General features: G+C 35.1%; 3 protein-coding genes across 4 annotated transcripts; all 3 read left to right on the top strand.

Annotated features, from left to right (window-relative positions):
• Positions 1-2,797: 2,797 nt before the first annotated feature.
• Positions 2,798-6,415, top strand: LOC102617647 (probable 2-carboxy-D-arabinitol-1-phosphatase). Its single transcript, XM_006471344.4, has 9 exons — positions 2,798-3,276; positions 3,425-3,530; positions 3,629-3,845; positions 3,971-4,089; positions 4,487-4,585; positions 5,046-5,099; positions 5,180-5,278; positions 5,451-5,558; positions 5,868-6,415. The coding sequence occupies exons 1-9, from the start codon at positions 2,894-2,896 to the stop codon at positions 6,240-6,242; spliced, it is 1,560 nt and encodes a 519-aa protein (XP_006471407.1). The 5' UTR covers positions 2,798-2,893; the 3' UTR covers positions 6,243-6,415.
• Positions 6,416-7,251: 836 nt separating this feature from the next.
• LOC102617161 (uncharacterized) lies at positions 7,252-10,747 on the top strand. Of its 2 annotated transcripts, none has more exons than XM_006471343.4 (3): positions 7,252-7,517; positions 7,616-7,719; positions 10,424-10,747. In XM_006471343.4, exons 1-3 carry the CDS (start codon positions 7,327-7,329, stop codon positions 10,453-10,455), a joined length of 327 nt encoding a protein of 108 aa, XP_006471406.2. In that variant the 5' UTR covers positions 7,252-7,326; the 3' UTR covers positions 10,456-10,747. The 2 variants fall into 2 exon arrangements, with proteins under 2 accessions (XP_006471406.2, XP_006471405.2); XM_006471342.4 differs by lacking the exon at positions 10,424-10,747 and adding an exon at positions 9,229-9,490 and having other exon boundaries at positions 7,255-7,517.
• A 3,974-nt stretch (positions 10,748-14,721) lies between these two features.
• Positions 14,722-16,105, top strand: LOC102616852 (uncharacterized). The gene has a single exon (XM_015528188.3). It carries the CDS (start codon positions 15,171-15,173, stop codon positions 16,083-16,085), a length of 915 nt encoding a protein of 304 aa, XP_015383674.1. The 5' UTR covers positions 14,722-15,170; the 3' UTR covers positions 16,086-16,105.
• Positions 16,106-18,918: the final 2,813 nt, after the last annotated feature.

The following is an 18,918-nucleotide window of genomic DNA, read 5'->3' as shown; positions in this document are numbered from 1 at the left end:
TATTATTAGGCATTGCCCTGATGTATCCTTGTATTTAAGCCGATGTGACATTATGTGTTAGATCATTATTGATCCTTTGACGAAAGGCATACTTTCCTGCTTATTAAAAAAGAAAATTCAAGACCGAGAGAGAAAGTTAATATGACAAATAATAAAGAATTCTACATACAATTTGTCACTAATTTGGAAAACACGATCATTTAAAATAAAAATACTTTCAAAATTTTTATTTATGCTAAAGACAATTACATACGGACACACTCCAATTTTGGCTTAGATGAACAGTTGGGCATGAAGCCGATAACATTGCAACCGACAAATGTGATGATGGGGGTCACCCCATCAGTCCAAAAGCAACATCAATTGAACCACTTTTTCTTTGAATAATAATAATAATAATAATAATAAAAGAAGTGACATAATTTGCTTAGCTGGGTTTGAAGAGAAGGCGAAAGCAACGGCTAATTTTGGCACTCACCATCAAGATCAGAAGATTGCATATGCCAGTTGTGCTGCACTGCACTGCACTGCACTGTCATGCAAAGAAAAATATGATTACGAGGAAGGAATGCACATCTGCACATGTACTACTACTACTCTAAACTAGCCGTTTTTTTTGCCTTTGTGCGAGGCTGAAGAGACAGAAAGGCCAAGTGGGTTGTAACGTAATTGTAAAAATTTGGCCCTACCAAAAAATCTAAATCTCATACTGTGATAGCACAGGCGTTTGATTTTGTTGGATTAATTTGATTTGATGTGCCGATTGGTTTGGCTCGGTTTGGTTGTCGCAAGCTTAAAGATCATCATCACTTAATTGCATGTTTGCATGGGTGGTGGCACAAATTCCTAGGCATGGGGTCGATATGGGGTGCAATTTGCTGATCCCCAATCAACGTGCATCACTGGAGAGAGGAGAAAGGATGCTTGTTGAGCTTTATAACTTTTTATCTTTTTTAAGATTTGGACTATTACATCATAATCTATTGGCTTATCGAGGTTTATCTAAAAACTTAGATCCATATGACATGACTTGACACCATGCATCATTGGAGAGGAGACCGAAAGATTTTGGAACTTTTGTTAAGTTACATGATTATATAAAATTTATCAGTAGTGTAAAATTTTACTTAGCCTTTATATTTTAAGATTAGTGTTCATTTAGTCTTTATATTTTTTAAAATATCTCGAAATATTCTTACCGTTAAAGTATTGATACTCATACTGTTATTTTTTATTTCTTTTGATTTACTTTTATAATATTATTCTTTTATAATAATTTTTTTGTTAGGACATTAATTTTATAATATTATCCTGCTGTTACTTTTTATAGATGACGTGAAGGGAACATCCAGATAACATAATTTCGACTAAATGAGATTTCAAGGTTGATAGTTAATTTTCAAACTACAATCATTTAATTGTAACAAGGTAAAATCTCACGGACGATAATTAACTCCATTTTTTCTCTTATAAATTTTCAACTATAATCAATAAAATGATTTACAATTTTGTTATACAAATGCGAAATTAGTGGGAAAGGAGATCAAGTTAAAGAAATTAGCAATTAATTTGTAATTATAATTATTGCAAACAAGAATTGTTTTGATAACATGGAGATGGTGTGAGTACATGTACTTTTTATTGTTTGGTTTATGAAGTTTTTCTTATCTACGCTTCTTTTATTCCTCTACAGGCGTGCTTATGATTTCCTAAATCGATATCCAATGGGCTGGGTTCTGAATCTTAGCCCACTTTGTTTGAATCAAAACTTCATCGTTTCTGAGCCCAATCATCCCAGCATAGCAGCAAAGCCAAGAAAGATGTTGGGCCAAAATTACCGTTGTTTAAAATTTTAAACAGTGGCATCAAACTTCAATCTTATTGCCACGTGTCGGTCCTTCAGTTGCTCGTTTGGTAGCAAACGATGAAATACTCTTTTGACTAGAAAGAAATAAATCATAACAAATTAACTTAATAATTCATGTATCTAAAGGAATAAAATGTTTTGCTTTTTTAGTTTCAATTGAACAATATTACAAAAAATATGTACTTAGGCCATAGTTTAATGATGACTCAATATTTCAATATAATTTGATGTGGTGGGTTCGAGTTCCCATAGTTATAAACATTAAAGATTATTATTAGTAAAGGTAGATTTCTTAATTGGGGAAAGGACTCTTTTACATTTTATTATATTTTATTTTCTTGAGTGAGAGTAGATCTCCATTTAGATCTAAATTTTTTATAGTTCTTTTTCATTATTGTGATAGTGTATTATTAATTATTTTGGCCGTTTTAACCAAAGAAAGGGTATATTTCCTAACCTATTTTGCTTTGCCACAATCACATGGACTTAATTTTTTTTTTTTTGAAAATTCACACTGATTTTTTTTTTTTAACCACGAAGTATTTTAGGGAGGATCTCAACTGTGGAAAGCACCTTTAAGCTCATACTACAACTTAGATTAGAAGTCTCCGCTTGAACTAAGAGGCACAAATTTTTCTAATAAAGACGACTTTTCTACGATTCAAATTTAAAAATAAACCCAATTAAGCCACTTAAAAGTGACTCTATTGTCAATGAAACCAACACTTTATTGGTGAAATCCACACTGATTTAAGTTAGCATTGAAAAAAATCTAAGTGATATAAAAAAAAAAATCAAAAGAAGAAGCATCAAATAGGAATGTTATTGTCACGTGTCAGCCATTTGGTAGCTCTACAATCTACTGACAACGACAACAACGTTAAAACTGAGCCACATAAAAGAAAAACAAAATCAAATCAACAAAATTAGCGCGAAACAGAGACAATCGCAGCACAAAACAATAAGCAAAAAACATCATTAAAAGCACTTAAAAAAAAGGTAAAATAAAAAAAAAAAAAAATCAAAATGTTGTCATTTCCCGTTGCGCCATCTCTGCTGAACCACAGCCATCTTCTTCATCACAGGCCCTACTTCAGCTTCACCGTCCGATCATCATCATCATCATCGACCGTCCAAGAAGTCGAGGAGTCGTCGTCATCATCAAAGTCGTCGAAATCAACGGCTGATGCCGGAGAGTTGAGCTCGGAACTCTACGTTTCGCCGCCGTTCCCGCAGATTCGGGCGGCGAAGAGAGTGGTGTTGGTGAGGCACGGGCAGAGCACGTGGAATGCGGAGGGAAGAATCCAGGGGAGCTCTGATTTCTCCGTTTTGACCAAGAAAGGCGAGGCTCAGGCTGAGACCTCCAGGCAGATGCTCTTCGATGAGTCCTTTGATGTTTGCTTCTCTAGGTTTGTTTTCTGGAACAAGCACTTTATTTAGAAGCACTTCTAAGTTTGAAAGAGCTTTTGATGAGTGGAATTGTCTGTTAAGAGTCATATATAATTTTGCAACATGTACATATATTTTACTTCATTGAGGTGTATTTTTACCACTCAGCCCCTTGATTCGATCAAAGAGAACGGCAGAAATCATATGGGGCAATCGAAAGGAGGAGATTTTGACCGACTATGACCTGCGAGAAATTGACCTTTATTCTTTCCAGGTAAGTTTTGGCATTGTAATCTTGCAATATTGTACATGCATCCGGCACAATATAGTTAGTAACCGGGTCTGGTATTGCCGTATTGATGGGTTTTCAAGGGTCTTCTGAAGCACGAGGGAAAAGCAAAATTTGGTCCAGCTTATCATCAATGGCAGGTAAATCCCGCAAATTTCAGCATTGATGGTCACTATCCAGTTAGAGAGTTGTGGGCAAGAGCCAGAAACTGCTGGACTAAAATCCTAGCCCATGAAAGCAAGTCGGTTCTTGTGGTTGCTCATAATGCTGTTAATCAGGCTCTTGTTGCCACGGCGATCGGTACTATCTCCTCTTTATTGCCATTTAATGTTTCAAATAATTCCATATTTGAATTATTCAAATATGGAATTATTCATTCCGAGTGGAGTTTTGATCGTACGCTTGCCTTTCTTTCCAACAATCAGGACTAGGAACTGGGTTTTTCAGGATCTTACTTCAGAGCAATTGTGGTGTGAGTGTGTTGGATTTCACTCCATCAGTTGATGGAGGGTCCCCACACATTTGTCTCAATCGTCTAAATCAGGTATATCCTCATGTTTGCCGAACGGAGTCTAATCCCTGACCCTTATAAAAGAAATAAATTAATCACTGAATCTTTTCTAGAATGTTTTTTGGTCATAACAAAAATTGGAAGATTGACCTGTAGTATTGGAAGTAAAGGCTGCTTTGCCTATTTGTTAAATTTAATGATGTCCCTAAAGAGATACTTGAAGTACAATGTCACTGGACTTTTTCTACCTTAAAGCTGGGTTCACTTATAATTCCAAGTCTATTTGGTGAAGATTGAGGGTTCTGTTTTCTGTTTCAATTATGAAATTTTTTTCCATATGTGTATTAGTTAAATGTACTGTTTTTCTCCATTACGTAGGTTGTGAAACAGGTTATGCTGTTCCTTAAACAGTATTAAAATAATGTTGCAGACACCAAATTCACCTGTTGCTGCTGGAAGTTCTGGGGGCAGAAAAGCCAGTAAACGGATTATACTTGTCTGTTATGGATCTACTCAGGGTGATTCAGAGGTAGATAAATAAACAGTGACTTGAATTGTGTTCTTCATTTTTGCTTATGACTTATCCTATTTCATCTTCCGTAGATCAGTTAAACTGATCCAGTTACTTAATTAGATGTAACTGGCCTTGGGATTGACAAATAACACCTGCAACTAACATTTCTCTTTGATTTCTATTTGGGCTTATTGAAAGTTGGGTTGCCACCAAACATGGTTGGTCTATCTTGTCAGCACTATTGGAACATCAAATTGTGCGGATAGAGATATCGAGTGCATTTACCATTGCATCTGGTTGTAGCCCCAAAAAAAAAAAAAATCATACTTTTAGCATTATTGTAAATTATGTCAACTTGCTGTTAAATATGTATCTTAAAATTAGGTACCCATGGGGTAACTTCTGAATTTATTCAGTCTTCAATATTACTTTGTTGCCATTTTGTTTTTATTAAATCCTCCTCATTATTACACAGGCTAGTGTTGCTTATTCTGCAGAGCAGCCAATGAACATGCTTGGGATAATACAGGTATATCATCAGTTTCTTTTGTCTAAGATTGTTAGGTCAATCGGTCTAATGATCTAATTAGTCTATGGATGCTTGAACAGGCACAGAAAACAGCAGAGTTGCTTCTTGACTTGAATGTGAGCTCCATAGTCAGCAGTCCAAAGAATGCTTGTGTTCAGACAGCCGAGGCCATCTCAAGAGTAAGCTCATAGTGTATAGTCTCTCTCTGTGCTTGTGTTTGTGTCTGCTACTCTGAATCTTTTTGGGCTGGGATCAGATTCTAAGTTCTCTATTTCATAGACTCCATTCAGCTGCAGAGGGTGTCATTTCTTGAAATATCTTCCTCAAATTAACTTGCAGCCTTCCTTGTAGGTGCAAGAAGCTGCAGATTGCTTGGGTGCTGATTGTGTGCCACGCTATGTGGAGTTGAAGAAAATGAATGACCTTGATGTAGAAGACATTCTTCAGCAATCGAAGAAGGTAATACATCTGAAATCGATATACAATAATACTTTTACATTATGAACACTATTTGGTTGCCAAAGATTAGGATGAAACTAAAACCAAGTTCATTCTCAGTTGATTACAAGTTTTCCTTGCATACCAAGTTATCTCAAATCTTAATTACTTACAAGGCATAAAATACAAATGACCTGAATTCTATTCTCTCCTCCTAATAGTTGAGCTTGATGTCCTCAAAGCATCTATGCATTGTGTCATTTCTTACCTTGTGAGGCTAATTGAAATTTTTGCTTGTGTTTGTCCAATCATTTCCCTGCCTTTTCCCAGGATACCGTAGGGGTTGCACCTTTTCAGCCTGGTTGGCTGAAAGGATTCGAGGATGAAGTCCTGTCAACATTGTGGAATCAGTCTGGGAAAGTGTGGCAATCACTGTTGACTGAACAATCTGATGAAGCGGAGCCAGAAAAAGTTGTGGTGGTAGTAGGTCACCCTGCAGCACACATAGCATTGATGGGACACTGCCTTAATTTGACCAAAGAATGGATGGGATCATTTCACCTTGATGCAGGTAGTGTCTCTGTTATCGACTTCCCTGATGGGCCCGCCGGAAGAGGTGTTATCCGATGCATAAACTACACTGCTCATTTGGGCAGATGGTCAATTCCCATTACGAGATCAACTGTGGATGATGAAGAGTTTTAAGTTTTGACACACTATATATGTGTAGTTCCAAATTAACTTGAAATCATACGGCAGGTGCCCGATCATGAAGTGTATTAACAATGAGAAATTTGCTGTATAAATGTAAATTTGCCTCTTCAACTGGAGCATTGAAAATCTTGTTATATGATTTAATAGTTATAGCTATTTGCTTGCGTGCTATTGTGAATTTATGATGCTAAAATTACAAATCTATGGGACTAGGGATGGCAATGGGGTGGGGTGGGGGTGGGGAGGCCTACCCCATTCCCCACCCCATTCCCCAATAAATTTAGTGGGGTGGGGATGGAGAATCTCCATATGGGGAATGATTTCCCCATTCCCACCCGATTCCCCATTTATCTGTTTTATAATATGTATAAATATATTATTTTAGTAAGTTAAAATTAGAGACTTAAAATAAAATCATCATCATATTATAAAGTATTTAAATTATTTTTAAAAAAATCTAAAAGTTTAAAATAATATCTTAAAATAATATTAAAAGTGAAAAATATTTAAAGAGTGTATCACCTTAAAAGAGAAAAAAAAATATAACAATGTTTCAGAGTTGAAAAATATTATAAGATTTTCTTTCATTCATATCTTGATTATATTGCATAAAAATTAAAAAAAAATATTAATTGACATTATAATTGATAAAATTAAAATTATTAAACAAGAATTAAAAATATATTTATATTTAATGGGGATTGGGGTGGGGGGGTGGAGAGTACAAAACTAAACCCCACCCCATTAAGAATTTGTGAATTATTTTTCCCCCATTCCTCACTCCATTCCCCAAAAATTATTCAAAATTTTCTCCGTTTGGGGTGGGACTCTATGGGACCCCAAACCCGTAGAGGATTTTGCCATCCTGTATGGGACTTGGGGATACTAGCAAAAATGGTCAAAGTGTTCCCAAAATGGGTTGGGCCCAACAAAATGTGACCCAAAACCTAATGGGCTCAAATGAAAATCTGATCCCACTAAACCGAAGATGAACAATGCACACAGCGTCATCCGCAATCAAATTGTTGGGGGGTTTTACAGAGGTTTTAGGGTTGAATTGAGATCAGAATCAGAAATGGCAGCAGCTACAATAAGTGGAAGATCCTCATCTACATTCGCACGCACAATCTTGAGATCAGCACCGACAAGAGCATCAGCAGCAGCACCTAGAAGGCCGTCTCAAGTCTCAGTCTCAAATGGTTTCGTTCCTTCGAATTTCAGCCTCCGTTGCCCGACCCGATTTCCCCCCGCTCCTTCTCCAATCAGGTAAATATTTTTTTTTAATCTTTTAAGATTTTCTTAGCGGTTCTCTCTCTTACCATGTTGGTTTTTCTATAAAATATGGGATAATTTGGGACGTTTAGATTGGTGCGGCGAGAATTGAGCACTCTTGTTCCTGTCCACAGCGCCATTTCTGCCGCTTGTCTTGTTTCCAGGCTGCCCACTGATGCCAACACTTCCATTCAAGGTTTTATCTCTCCCTCTCCTATGTCGTGTAGTTATGATATTGTACATGGCGCTTGTAATTGGATAGACACTTGCTGGTGTGGCTTCCATTTTGAGGCCAATCACATTTGTTCAACACTGCTACTTGGGGTTCTAGAGACTTTTCAGATTTTCATTTGGAAGAAAGTTGGGCGGTTCAGTTGTTGGTAGTTTACCAGGTTCTAGGATAAGACTTCATTGGTATTATGGTGCAGTGGCTTAAACTGTGAAACAAATCTGAAATAAAAGTTGAAGTATTTTGGTAAATATGACTTTTAAAGTTCATATTTTGACCAAAAATAGCAAGAGTGTTATAGATATTTCTTCAAACAACTAAGGGAGACTTTACAGCTGTAGCTTAAGAAATACTGCTGCTAGATAGCAATACTAAACAGAGCCTAAATCAAGGTATTGACTGTTTGAGCATTATATTAATCTTGTTAAACCATGTAAATTCTGGCATCTTTGTACTTTTTTTTTTTTTGAGAGTATTGTGATCTGTTGCTTCCAGTATAGTTCTTTTTAGATTGTGGAATATATTGTAAGTTATGGTGGAGAAAAAATAACTATTAAAGATCATAAAATTACATTAAAAAACCCTCGGTGTCTGTGAGGAAGTGATAGATTGCTGTGAATATGTTTATGGTGAGGACTAGAACCCTTTTTGGCCCTAGGAAGTATTATTTTCGGAGCAATTAAGTTTTTCACTAGGCAGTTGAAGACTGACTGAGGGTTTTCTCACTGTTATTTTTTATTTGATTGGCTGTTGAAAAGTTGGTGTAATGAAGAAAATTTTCCTGGTGGCTGGTTTGATTATATGAATTTGAGCCATCTGGGATTGAATGGTGTTCTACTTTCTTCTCCTGACATGGTTATGCAGATTACAAAAGAAAAACCAGTTAACTAATGGATATCCTTACCTTCTTGTGGTATGAGGCAATTTCGTTTGTTAGTGGTGCTTAATATTGGTCTTCCCTTTCTTCTTTAATCTATGTATATATTTTAGTTTATTTGTGCCTTGGGCCATGTGGAATTATTTCTGGCAGTCAGGATCTCAAGAGTGCTCTTGCCTCTGTGCATGATCTGCTGCAAGCAGGTGATGAGAAATTAAGTTAAATGACTATGGACTCAAAGAGTTGTTCACCTTGTTTTGACATTATTCATTTTTATGAGCATCAAATTAGTTGAAATTGTATTGAACATTAGTTGAGTTACCTGGAAGGTTTTGGAGCTAAAGTGTCGATTAATTAATATATGTAGTTTGGAGGTTTGTAAAGTAGCTGTTAAAGAATTGTTTATTAGATCATGTAAAGTAGAATGTTTAGAAGAAAACAGCAAATATTTTCTTTACTAGAAGAAAACGGGAAATATTTTCTTTACCTTCTGTATTAGACTATTATCTGTCTGAGATATATTAGTTGCTAATTTTTCCTTTTGTTGCTCGGGGGAAAGCATTTATGATACTAATTTTTTTTCCTTGGCTTATTGACAGGTAGATTTGCTAATTATCTCAGTCCCATCTAAAAGCAAGTGCTCATGGAGAACAATGTTTTACCATTTTAAAATGCTGTTTGGTTGTTTTCAGAATCAAACTCTTGTTTTCCGAGGTCAATTGACGAATATGTTGGTTTACATATCTTTAGCATCTTAGTGAGTCATGAGATACTTCTTGAAATTATCCTATTTGTTTTGTTTTCTGTCAATATTTGATTAGTAAACAAGTTTCCAGAAATATCATTTGAATCATTAGAGAATCAGGCTCAATCGGGAGAAAGAATGATTCTGGGTTTTGTTTATGATTGTACACAAATAAGTCCATTATGGAATAACGGCGTGTCTGCTGCTACTGCAGTTTCAGTATTACAAACTGATCCCAAAATCCTGAATGTGTTAGAGAAATTATTCGTGGTAAATCCTTTTAGGAATCAGATGCTATTTTTGGTAGACGTGTTAGCATAATTAAATGCAAATCTCTGTAGAGTTGGCTAATGTTGGATTTATAAGATCTGAGCAAATAAAGATAGCCCATCAACTTTTTTGGAGCCTAATAGTTTGTCCGAAGATCATACAGGAATATTAAATTTTGTTTGATTCATCATTCTTTATACTGTTACATAAAACATGGAATTTGGAAAACAAGACCAAATGCTGGAACGTGTCAAATTTTCATTCCAGTGTTTTGGATTGGTTTCGGAGAATGCGGGGGTGTTGGGTTATATTTTTGCACAGGCTCAGCTTAAACTTTTAATCCATGATAGAAGTTTTAAAGCTTATTAGCATTGTAATATAATGTTCATGTTGTTTTGAATCATCAAAATGCCTTGTTCTCGGTTGCATTTGAATTTACTCTTATTATGCAGCGACCCATCAAATTGATCTTGTAAAACCTGGCAACTAGAGATTGTAATGGTTGTAAACTATGGAGCTAGTACATTTATGTAATTCTAGCAGTTATGATTTTATGATATGGATATCTGAATGTTGTGAATGGTAGATTCCTTGTAAATAGAGTTCGTTGTAATAAATTTTGTCTCTTTGCATCAAAATATCCTAATTGCAATTGGTAACTAAGAGGTTTCAAGGAATCAGAGGTCTCTACTTGACAGAATCAGTTAGCCATAGAATTTGGTACTTGCTATGAAAATTTGTGTATACTTGAAATGCTTGATGTATCTCATTGTGGATAGTTGCATGGGGGAGGAGGACAAGAAGGCTGTGAAGCTAATCGGAAAATTTTACATTTATGGTGGCATTTCGCTTGAAGTTGGTGATTAGCTGTTGTGTTGCAATTATATTTGTAAATACGAAAGTCATATGATGTTGTTGAGAGGGAGCTATTGACTAGTTTTGTCTCCTAATATTGGGTGGATTTCAATCTTCAGTTTGTACAATTTGTAAGGGTAGCTAGGTGACCATTACTATCTATCTTTGGCAAATTGATTAAATTCAGTAAATGGAAGAAGGCGTATAAACTCTCTCCCCCTCCCCCCTCCCTCTTGGTTTTTCTCTTTTGCTGCTTGTATCGTTGTTTGATGTTTGCATTTTACTGTTCAGAGTGCTTGTGTTTTGAGATAACCCTAGATCTTGAGAAACTTGGAGAAGTAGGTGAAAACATGGAGCTGAAAGTATAATTTAAGAATGACCTTTTAACAGTCTTTACCGGACATTTTTGTGGCTGATGTTTGGACCTTCGACCAAGGTTCAACTCACCATTTCTATGGTACATCTAAAGGTAAGAATTTAGAGTGTGTTGGAAATATCTGAGAACTAGTGAATATACATATTTTCTTAGTAACATGTGATGGGTAAGCTAGGGAAGTATGATATAAGAATCTGAAGCAAGAGACAAACACGGAATTTATGGCGTTGCTTTCCTTAATTAATTTGTGAATTTCTGTCAAACTCTGGACAACTTCCTAGAAGCAACAATAGCTATCTGACTCTCAGTTTGCTGCATTATATAAGATATCTTTGACTTGTTAGAATTAATTATGGTTACGTAGGTCATTGCATTATTATATTGGTTCATCTTAATTAAAGATTAGCTTGGAAAACTAGAATTGCACATGCTATTAGTAGTTGAGATGTCATATTACATTTGATTAATCGTTTTACCTGAAAAATATAATCAGTGTAGGTACTGGGGGTGTCAAGAAGACTCTGCAGGGAGAATTAATTTAATTGCTGAGTACGATTCCATATCCCATTTTTAATGTTATAGTAGCTTCTTGTCATGATCATTAAGTGAAATTTCGTACAAGTCAGCCTTAATATTCCAGCATTTTACCCTTAATTTTAGGGAATTGTTTTGTGTTGAGCAGTACTGTCTAACAAAACGGAGAATCAATTAGTACTTACCAGTTGTCTTACTGTGAACTAGATGATTGTTAGCTTAGCTCTGACTCCATTTTTTTTATTTCTTATTTTAATGAAACTCTCTCTCTCTCTCTTTGGGATTATCTTAGAAAACGTGTTTAGCTTTCCTAACAACCAAACAACCAAAAATCTCTGTGCCCCTTAGAGATATTATAAAATTGTTTAGCATTAGAGCCAAAGCTAGTTCTTGAGTTGAAATTCTAAGATCGAACCACAGTTCCGTAGACATTTTGTTGGTTCAGGTATCGGATGATATCATATTACCCAGGACTATATTTCTCTTCCCTGATCTGATAGCGCTGTTTAGCATACACGACAACCTTGCATCGAAAGTTTTCTGTGCAAAGTGTAGTCATTGTATGAACACACCTTATTATTTTTCTGGAGTGTTTTATTACTTTCTGCAAAATTTCTCTGTTATGATTGAAGTTGATACCTTACGACATCCATTGAGCTCAGCAATTGTTGGACATATAAGCAAATAGAGGCACTTTTTTTTTTTAAAGTTCTTCTGTTTCTCTTTTATCTTGTTCATTTATTTATTTTCAAATTTATGTCGGCTTGCAATATATATTTGTCAACAGAGAAACAGTTGGCTGTGAGGGTTACTCTGACTCGCAAGATGCAACATGCACTACATAATTCTGTGTTCTGAACAAAGCATAGATTCATTCTCCAAAAAATTATAGATAATTGAAAGCCAGTTCATGAGCTGGCTTCAGTGAGGTTTCAAAAGCACTTTTAAGTCCATGGTGGGCAACTGATAACGGTGACAAACATACACAACATGCATTTGTAGATTATTTTTTATATTTTGGGTTAATGAAATTGAAAGATGCTTCTCTGGGTGGCTAAGAATTTCTCGGTATTATGTAAAGCCTAAAGAGAAAAGAATTCCATTCTGGTGGGATTCCTATTCTCTTTTCAGTTGTTTCATTTCACCCCACGTTTAAGTACTTGACGGTTGCCCTTTTGATTTATACACAAAACTCTCTCTTTATTCTTGTAAGTCTTTTACTGAACATGATAACAATAGAATAAGAAAGGAAAAGTTCGGGAATCCACTTTCTCAGCAACCAAACGAGGAATAAGCTTGTATCTTGAACTTGAATTATCCTTAGAAGATGAAAAGATCATTTATTTGCCCATGGATTATCAGTTAATAATTGCCAGATCAAATCAATATGTTGGTAGCTAAAATTTTTTACTCCTACGTATTTGTATGAAAAATATTTTCCCATTTAATATGAGGGAAATTCTAAATTTTAATTTTAATTTTTTTTTAAAGTTGTCCGTCTCACCATAGTTGTATGTTATAATTTCACAAAATTTTCATTACATTTCTGACCTTATTTGTTACACTTCTGAAAGTTTACGTCATACATCTCATATCAAAGATTCAAGCCATAAGACCATAAAAGTAATTATATATGCTTTAACCAGAAACTGAATGCTAGAATCAAGAGATAAGGTCATCGAAACATACAACTGCAGCAAGGCAATTTCTCCTATCTTTTGAATTACTTCAAAGTAGAATCAAAATCATGTCAAATCAAGTGGTTGCACTATTGCAGCTAATCAATCTTACAATTCTCTGCATTTTTCATGAGTAGATTCATTCATTGATGGTGATCAAGACTATCAACTTTGGGGCCATAATGGGGGAACATGCCCTAGACCTCTCTGGGGTCCATAACACAAAAGTATGCCCCCTCACTTGTACCCAAAGGGAAATCATAATGCAACAAGTTGTTTTTGTTTTATGTTTTCTAATTCCTATGACAGATTCCCCCATCGCCATTCATTCCTTAGTCCACCTATATGTATCAATGTATGTGTGTATATATATATATAATCATCCTTAGGTATAGATACTTTTGTCTTTTTCAATACGGATATGTTATCAAGTCGTGATCCTTAGGTATAGATACTTTTGTCTTTTTCAATACGGATATGTTATCAAGTCGTGTAATTTAATAGTATTAAAAATTGACTCTATTAATTCCATAAATTAAAAACATGAATGTATGAAAAAGAAAAAGGTACTTGCACTAAAAAATAATTATATATATTATGAAAAAAAATAAAGGTGTCATAATTATGACTATATATATTACCTTCAATTTTTCGGCTTTCTCAAAACAGTCATAATTATGTCTTATTAACATCCAATGATAATATAATTCCTTCATGCATGCTTAATCACTAATCTTGTCTTCCTCATTAAGCAACTTTAATCCGAATTAGTAGTCTTTTACTCTTTGCTTCACTCCTAACCAACCTAATCTCAAACACGAGATTCTAATTCAATAATTAAAAGAAAATCTGATTCAATCTATGGCATATATGTAAAACGTGGACAATATACATATAAGAGATTTACTTCTAAGGTCTTGTATTCTGTTACTAATCTAGGGTTTTGTTGTGGGCATTTAATTCATTTAGGAGGAATAATTCCCCCCCAGCCCCGCAATCATTTGGCCCGGTGTTTGGGGGGGCGGCTTGGACTTTGGGATGGAGGGAGGGTAGGGACTAATTGACCAAACTTAAGGGGTTCATGGGGCTGGCATTTGATTTTTAATGTTCCTTCTTCCCAACTGCAACCACATGATATTAAGTATTGAAGGATGTAGCAAGTAGACCAGCTCTAATTAAAATAGTCACACTACTTTATTATTGATGCATTTATTTGATATTGTGTTACATTCATACTTCAATTTAGGGTTATAAAAGGGATAAAAAGGGGACAAGATAATGTCTCTCCCTCTCTTTATGTATATGCCTTGCTTGCTTTTAATCGTAGGTGTGTTGGGAGCAGCAGTTGGTGGTCTTGAGGCTAAATTTATTTTTTGTGGGGCCAACGTTCACTATCATAAACATAAAATCATCATTTTTATTGGAAAATCACTCCGCAAAATTTGATTTCATCATCACATATTACCAAGATTTCTTTACATATTTCTTCCTTTGACTGTTCTTACAAACTTTTTTTTTTTAACTCTTACCATTCCCATCAACCCACTTTCTAAACTTAAAAAAATACCTTTTTTTCCCCCAAAGAAACCCATTAAAAAGTCTTAATTGCTTCTAAATCTTATTATATTAAAAATTGATCCACAAAGCCAAGGTAATAACCACGATCATGTCACAACAAGTGCTGTACTCAGACCAAGTCCAACTTTTTTATTTCTTTTGAATTTAGTTAAATGTTACATGTCATAAACTGGCAAAGTTGATTTTTTTTTATAAAAAAAACTTCAAAGTTTCTGCCTCAATCATCTATTCTTGTAAGATGCTGATTTTAAGGTGAGAGAGAATCATTTTTTATTCAGATGAAGTTTGTCAGAAACTTGGATTTCTTTTGCCTTATGAATGAATGAAATTTCCCTTTAAAGAAATTAAAGACAGTTCAAAAGCACCTACCTTGTCCAGCTATTCATTTCCTCTTAATATTAGCAGTATAAGCTAAATTATTAATTCATTTCATTTCTCCAAGCTCATAGATCTCTCTAGCTCTCTCTCTTCTGTAAATTTTTCATCATCCTTCACTTCATTACAATGAGAGACTTAGTTTCTTGTTTTAATGAAAATGCTGTAAATGTTTCTCATTCTTCTTGTTCTAGTTATTCAAGCAATGCTTGCATATCTCCAAGTTTATTGCCTTCAGTTCAAAATGCTGTCACTTGTCTTTACAGAATCATCTTCTCCAACAAAAACCAACTCTTTGTAACTGTCACTTGGTGCAAGAACCCCGCTACAGGGCAAGGCCTAAACATAAACTTTGGTGATGACGCCTCTGCATCATTCAAACTCAACACCAATTCGGGCTTGTTCAGGAAGAAGAAGGGCAGCAGAGTGATTGAGTCCACTATGCCTTCAAAGATTGAAGTGTTTTGGGATCTTTCCAATGCTAGATATGACTCAGGGCCCGAACCTGTTGAAGGGTTTTATGTTCTTGTCATGGTTGATTCAGAAATAGGCCTCATATTAGGCAACTTGAATGAAGATATTGTCACCAAGAAGTTGAAAAATAGCAGCTCTGCTGCAAAAGTGTCACTCGTTTCGCGGCGAGAGCATTGTTCAGGCAATGCCCTTTATTCAACGAAGGCTCAATTTTGTGACACTGGCATTGCACATGACATTTTGATCAGATGTGGGGGTGAAAATGAAGGGCTAAAGCATCCAGTTTTATCTGTTTGTATAGACAAGAAGACGGTGATTCGTGTTAAGAGGCTGCTGTGGAACTTTAGAGGGAATCAGACAATTTTTGTTGACGGATTGCTTGTTGATCTGATGTGGGATGTGCATGATTGGTTCTTTAATCCTGCTTCTGGATACGCCGTCTTCATGTTCAGAACAAGAAGTGGCTTGGATAGCAGGCTATGGCTGGAGGAGAAGTTGATGCAGAAAGAGCAAGAGAGTGTTGAGTTCTCTTTGTCGATCTATGCCTGTAAGAGCCCCTTAAGAAACTGACTTGTTCTTGTTTGTTCTTACTTTTCTTTTTCTTTTTCTTTCTTTCTTTTTTTTTTTGGTTTTTAAGTTCTCTCTTTTTTTTAGGCATATACTTCCTTTGTTCTTGAAAGGAATAAATATAATCTAATTCTTTTGATGATCATATGAGAATAGGAAAATCACTTGGCAGTGAAAGTTTTAGTTTCCAAGATGCAGAAATGTGAATTTGAGATACCGCATTTGATGGACTTTTTTGTATATTGATTTCTTTTTTCTCATTCTTTCTATGCACCAAAGATGTTTGATCTTGAGGGTTATTAAAATTGTGAATAGTGCTTGTTATTGAGGTTCAGAGTCACATTAGGAAAAAGGCAAAAGAAAAAGATACCCAAACAAGCTTTTGATGGTTTTTTAAGTGTATCAATGAAGATTTGCTAAAAGGGTACTTGAAGATATTGAGAGCTATCAATCAAGATTGCTTTTTGGTCTTAAAAGGGAAAAAAATAAAGTTGAGAATCTCCTGATAATGATCAGTAAATTTTGACCATATAATTTCCTATTTTGTTATTTTGTTGTGTGTTTTGCAAGGTTAATGAAATCTTTTTCTCCATTAATATGTCATTATGACTCGGTACTTTTTGTTCAACTAAGCTAATTTGCATGATATGCTCAAGCTTGGCCATAAATGAAAAATCAGAGCACAGTAGGCTAGCTTGAAAGCTTAGAGCAGGGCCAAGGCTAATTCATTTGATTAGTTCATTTCATTATCCAACCAATGCTTGAATTATTGAATGATTGGCTCGACTCAATTGACACCTCTACTGACACAAACGTTGCATCTTCTGTGTTCGGACCATGTCCATGGTCCCCTGCTCTTTCCATTCGAAATTTGGTCCCCAACAAAAGGAAGCTTGAGTGTTGAATGTTAGTACAAAACTCACAGTTTGCAAACAAAGTTTTAGGCATCAAGTACTCACTTTCAGGTCCTGGAATGCACCGTGAAAGGTAAGGCAGTATGAGTTGTCATCTCCCGAAGAAGCACATCATTGATTGCTTGACTCAAATAAAACCATCAGAAATTAACTTTTTAATGCAAGCGTCCACAATTATAAAATGGATTGGCATGCTTGCAGGATGTGTGAGTGGTTGGGTGGATGTTGGGTGCCCAGCAATTGCTGCCACATTTATTAAAATCTTCCCATTTTATTTTGAGTTCCATTAATCTGTGGAGCAGATTTATGTTCTAGGCTCTATCTCTGGACCATGTCTCCATCAATTATCCCAAATTGAAAGCAAGTTCAATTGCTGCTTTCACTACAGCCTTAACTCTCACAAGCCCAGAAATATGGTGCTTATGAACATTAAAAGAAGAGAAATTTAATTGCAATAGCATCATCATGAACTGTAGAATTCCAAATTTTTCTTTGTTGCACTACCTGAAGAGGAATAATACACAAGTTTTGGGTAACCAACCACAAAAATCAAAAGTGATAGGGTATAAATTTCTTTAATTAAGTATTGACTTTGATTCTTGCTTGGGGACTCATGATATCAACTTTTCGATCTGTCAATTCATTTGCTCTTACAATTGATTGATGGGTTTTTTTTGCCCCTTTGATAAGAATTAGAAAAGCGAGAGTTGTGCAACCTTTGAATCTCCCATTTGGGCTTTCTTCTAAATTGCCTTGTGGGTTACTCTGCCTTGCATCCTAAGTTGAGGGAAGTCATTGACTTCAAGTCAAGGGTCACCCATCTTTAATTTTCACGTCAGGACCACTTATCCTCCCTTCCTTCAAAGTAGCCAATAGTTTCTCTTGCCTTTTATCTTGTGACACCTAATTTCCTTTCGGGTATGCCTGCATTATTGTCAATTTTAATATCGTGGGGGTGAAAACATTTGTATCCCTTAATTCTAATAATTTGTCAATAAGTGATCTAAATTTTCCTTTAGTAACAAGTAAGTCCCTAACCAGTAACCCCTGTTGCCACCGCCAAAAAAGACCACGTTACAGAATGAGACAATAACTTAAAGAAAAAGAGAATAAAAAGTTGACAAATAAAAACAAAAATGAAAGGAAGTAGTATTACGAAGCTAAGAAGATATAATTACTAATTAGTGGATTTTGTCTAGTAATCTAAACATGCATTCTTTCTACACTATGCCGTTCATCTTGCCAATTGAGTGAATATTTGTCATGATTTATTATCTAACTTTTGAATTACTTGACACTTAAGAGAATGATTCATTAATCTTGTGATTATGGTGATAATCCTTTGATCAATCTTTTCAACCTTGCTTTTCAATGTTTGTTCCCCTTTGTTATCTCAACCTTTACGAAAATTTCTAGGTCATCAAAATTGATCTTGAACTAACAATTGATTTTCTTGCTCCCCTTCACATCAAATTGGTACATCTCTTGTACCATCCACTCCAAAATTTTCCTCCATAGTGGAAGCTTACCAACTCTCAAGAAGTTGACAAAAATCATACCCAATACCAAAATAAAATAAAATAAAATATCACATAGTGTTTGACTTAAAACATGATTCATTGTCTTTAGGCCATTTTATTTGATAATTTATGTCTCACAATGTGTAGATAATTTTCCATAACTTTTTGAAAATTAATGTCTTCATTGGTAAACCTGTGCTTTTTCGGTAGCAATCATTTAATTGAATAAGTAATTTTTTAACAATTAAATTATGTAATAGTTTGACGTTCAACAGTTTTTAATTTTTAGTACCTATGTTTCTGCAATTTTTCATAATACTCCCTTATCTGTCCCATATTAGATCTTTGATTGAAAAATTCATTCCAGTCACAAAAAAGTCATTTTTTTTTTACAACAAGAGA

Source organism: Citrus sinensis, chromosome 8, assembly GCF_022201045.2.
Source record: "Citrus sinensis cultivar Valencia sweet orange chromosome 8, DVS_A1.0, whole genome shotgun sequence".
Lineage (NCBI taxonomy): Eukaryota > Viridiplantae > Streptophyta > Magnoliopsida > Sapindales > Rutaceae > Citrus > Citrus sinensis.
The sequence above is the reverse complement of the archived record's forward strand: the minus strand, read 5'-3'. Positions and strand labels throughout refer to the sequence as shown.

What these genes read in the sequence shown, in the direction of transcription:
- LOC102617647 (XM_006471344.4), top strand. Translation starts at nt 2,894, where the DNA reads ATGTTGTCATTTCCCGTTGCGCCATCTCTGCTGAACCACAGCCATCTT. An exon ending in TCTTGTTGCCACGGCGATCG is followed by an intron (nt 3,846 to 3,970) that starts GTACTATCTCCT and finishes TCCAACAATCAG; the next exon opens with GACTAGGAACTGGGTTTTTC. An exon ending in CTACTCAGGGTGATTCAGAG is followed by an intron (nt 4,586 to 5,045) that starts GTAGATAAATAA and finishes ATTATTACACAG; the next exon opens with GCTAGTGTTGCTTATTCTGC.
- LOC102617161 (XM_006471343.4), top strand. Translation starts at nt 7,327, where the DNA reads ATGGCAGCAGCTACAATAAGTGGAAGATCCTCATCTACATTCGCACGC. An exon ending in CCCGCTCCTTCTCCAATCAG is followed by an intron (nt 7,518 to 7,615) that starts GTAAATATTTTT and finishes TGGGACGTTTAG; the next exon opens with ATTGGTGCGGCGAGAATTGA. An exon ending in TGCCAACACTTCCATTCAAG is followed by an intron (nt 7,720 to 10,423) that starts GTTTTATCTCTC and finishes CATTGTGGATAG; the next exon opens with TTGCATGGGGGAGGAGGACA.
- LOC102616852 (XM_015528188.3), top strand. Translation starts at nt 15,171, where the DNA reads ATGAGAGACTTAGTTTCTTGTTTTAATGAAAATGCTGTAAATGTTTCT.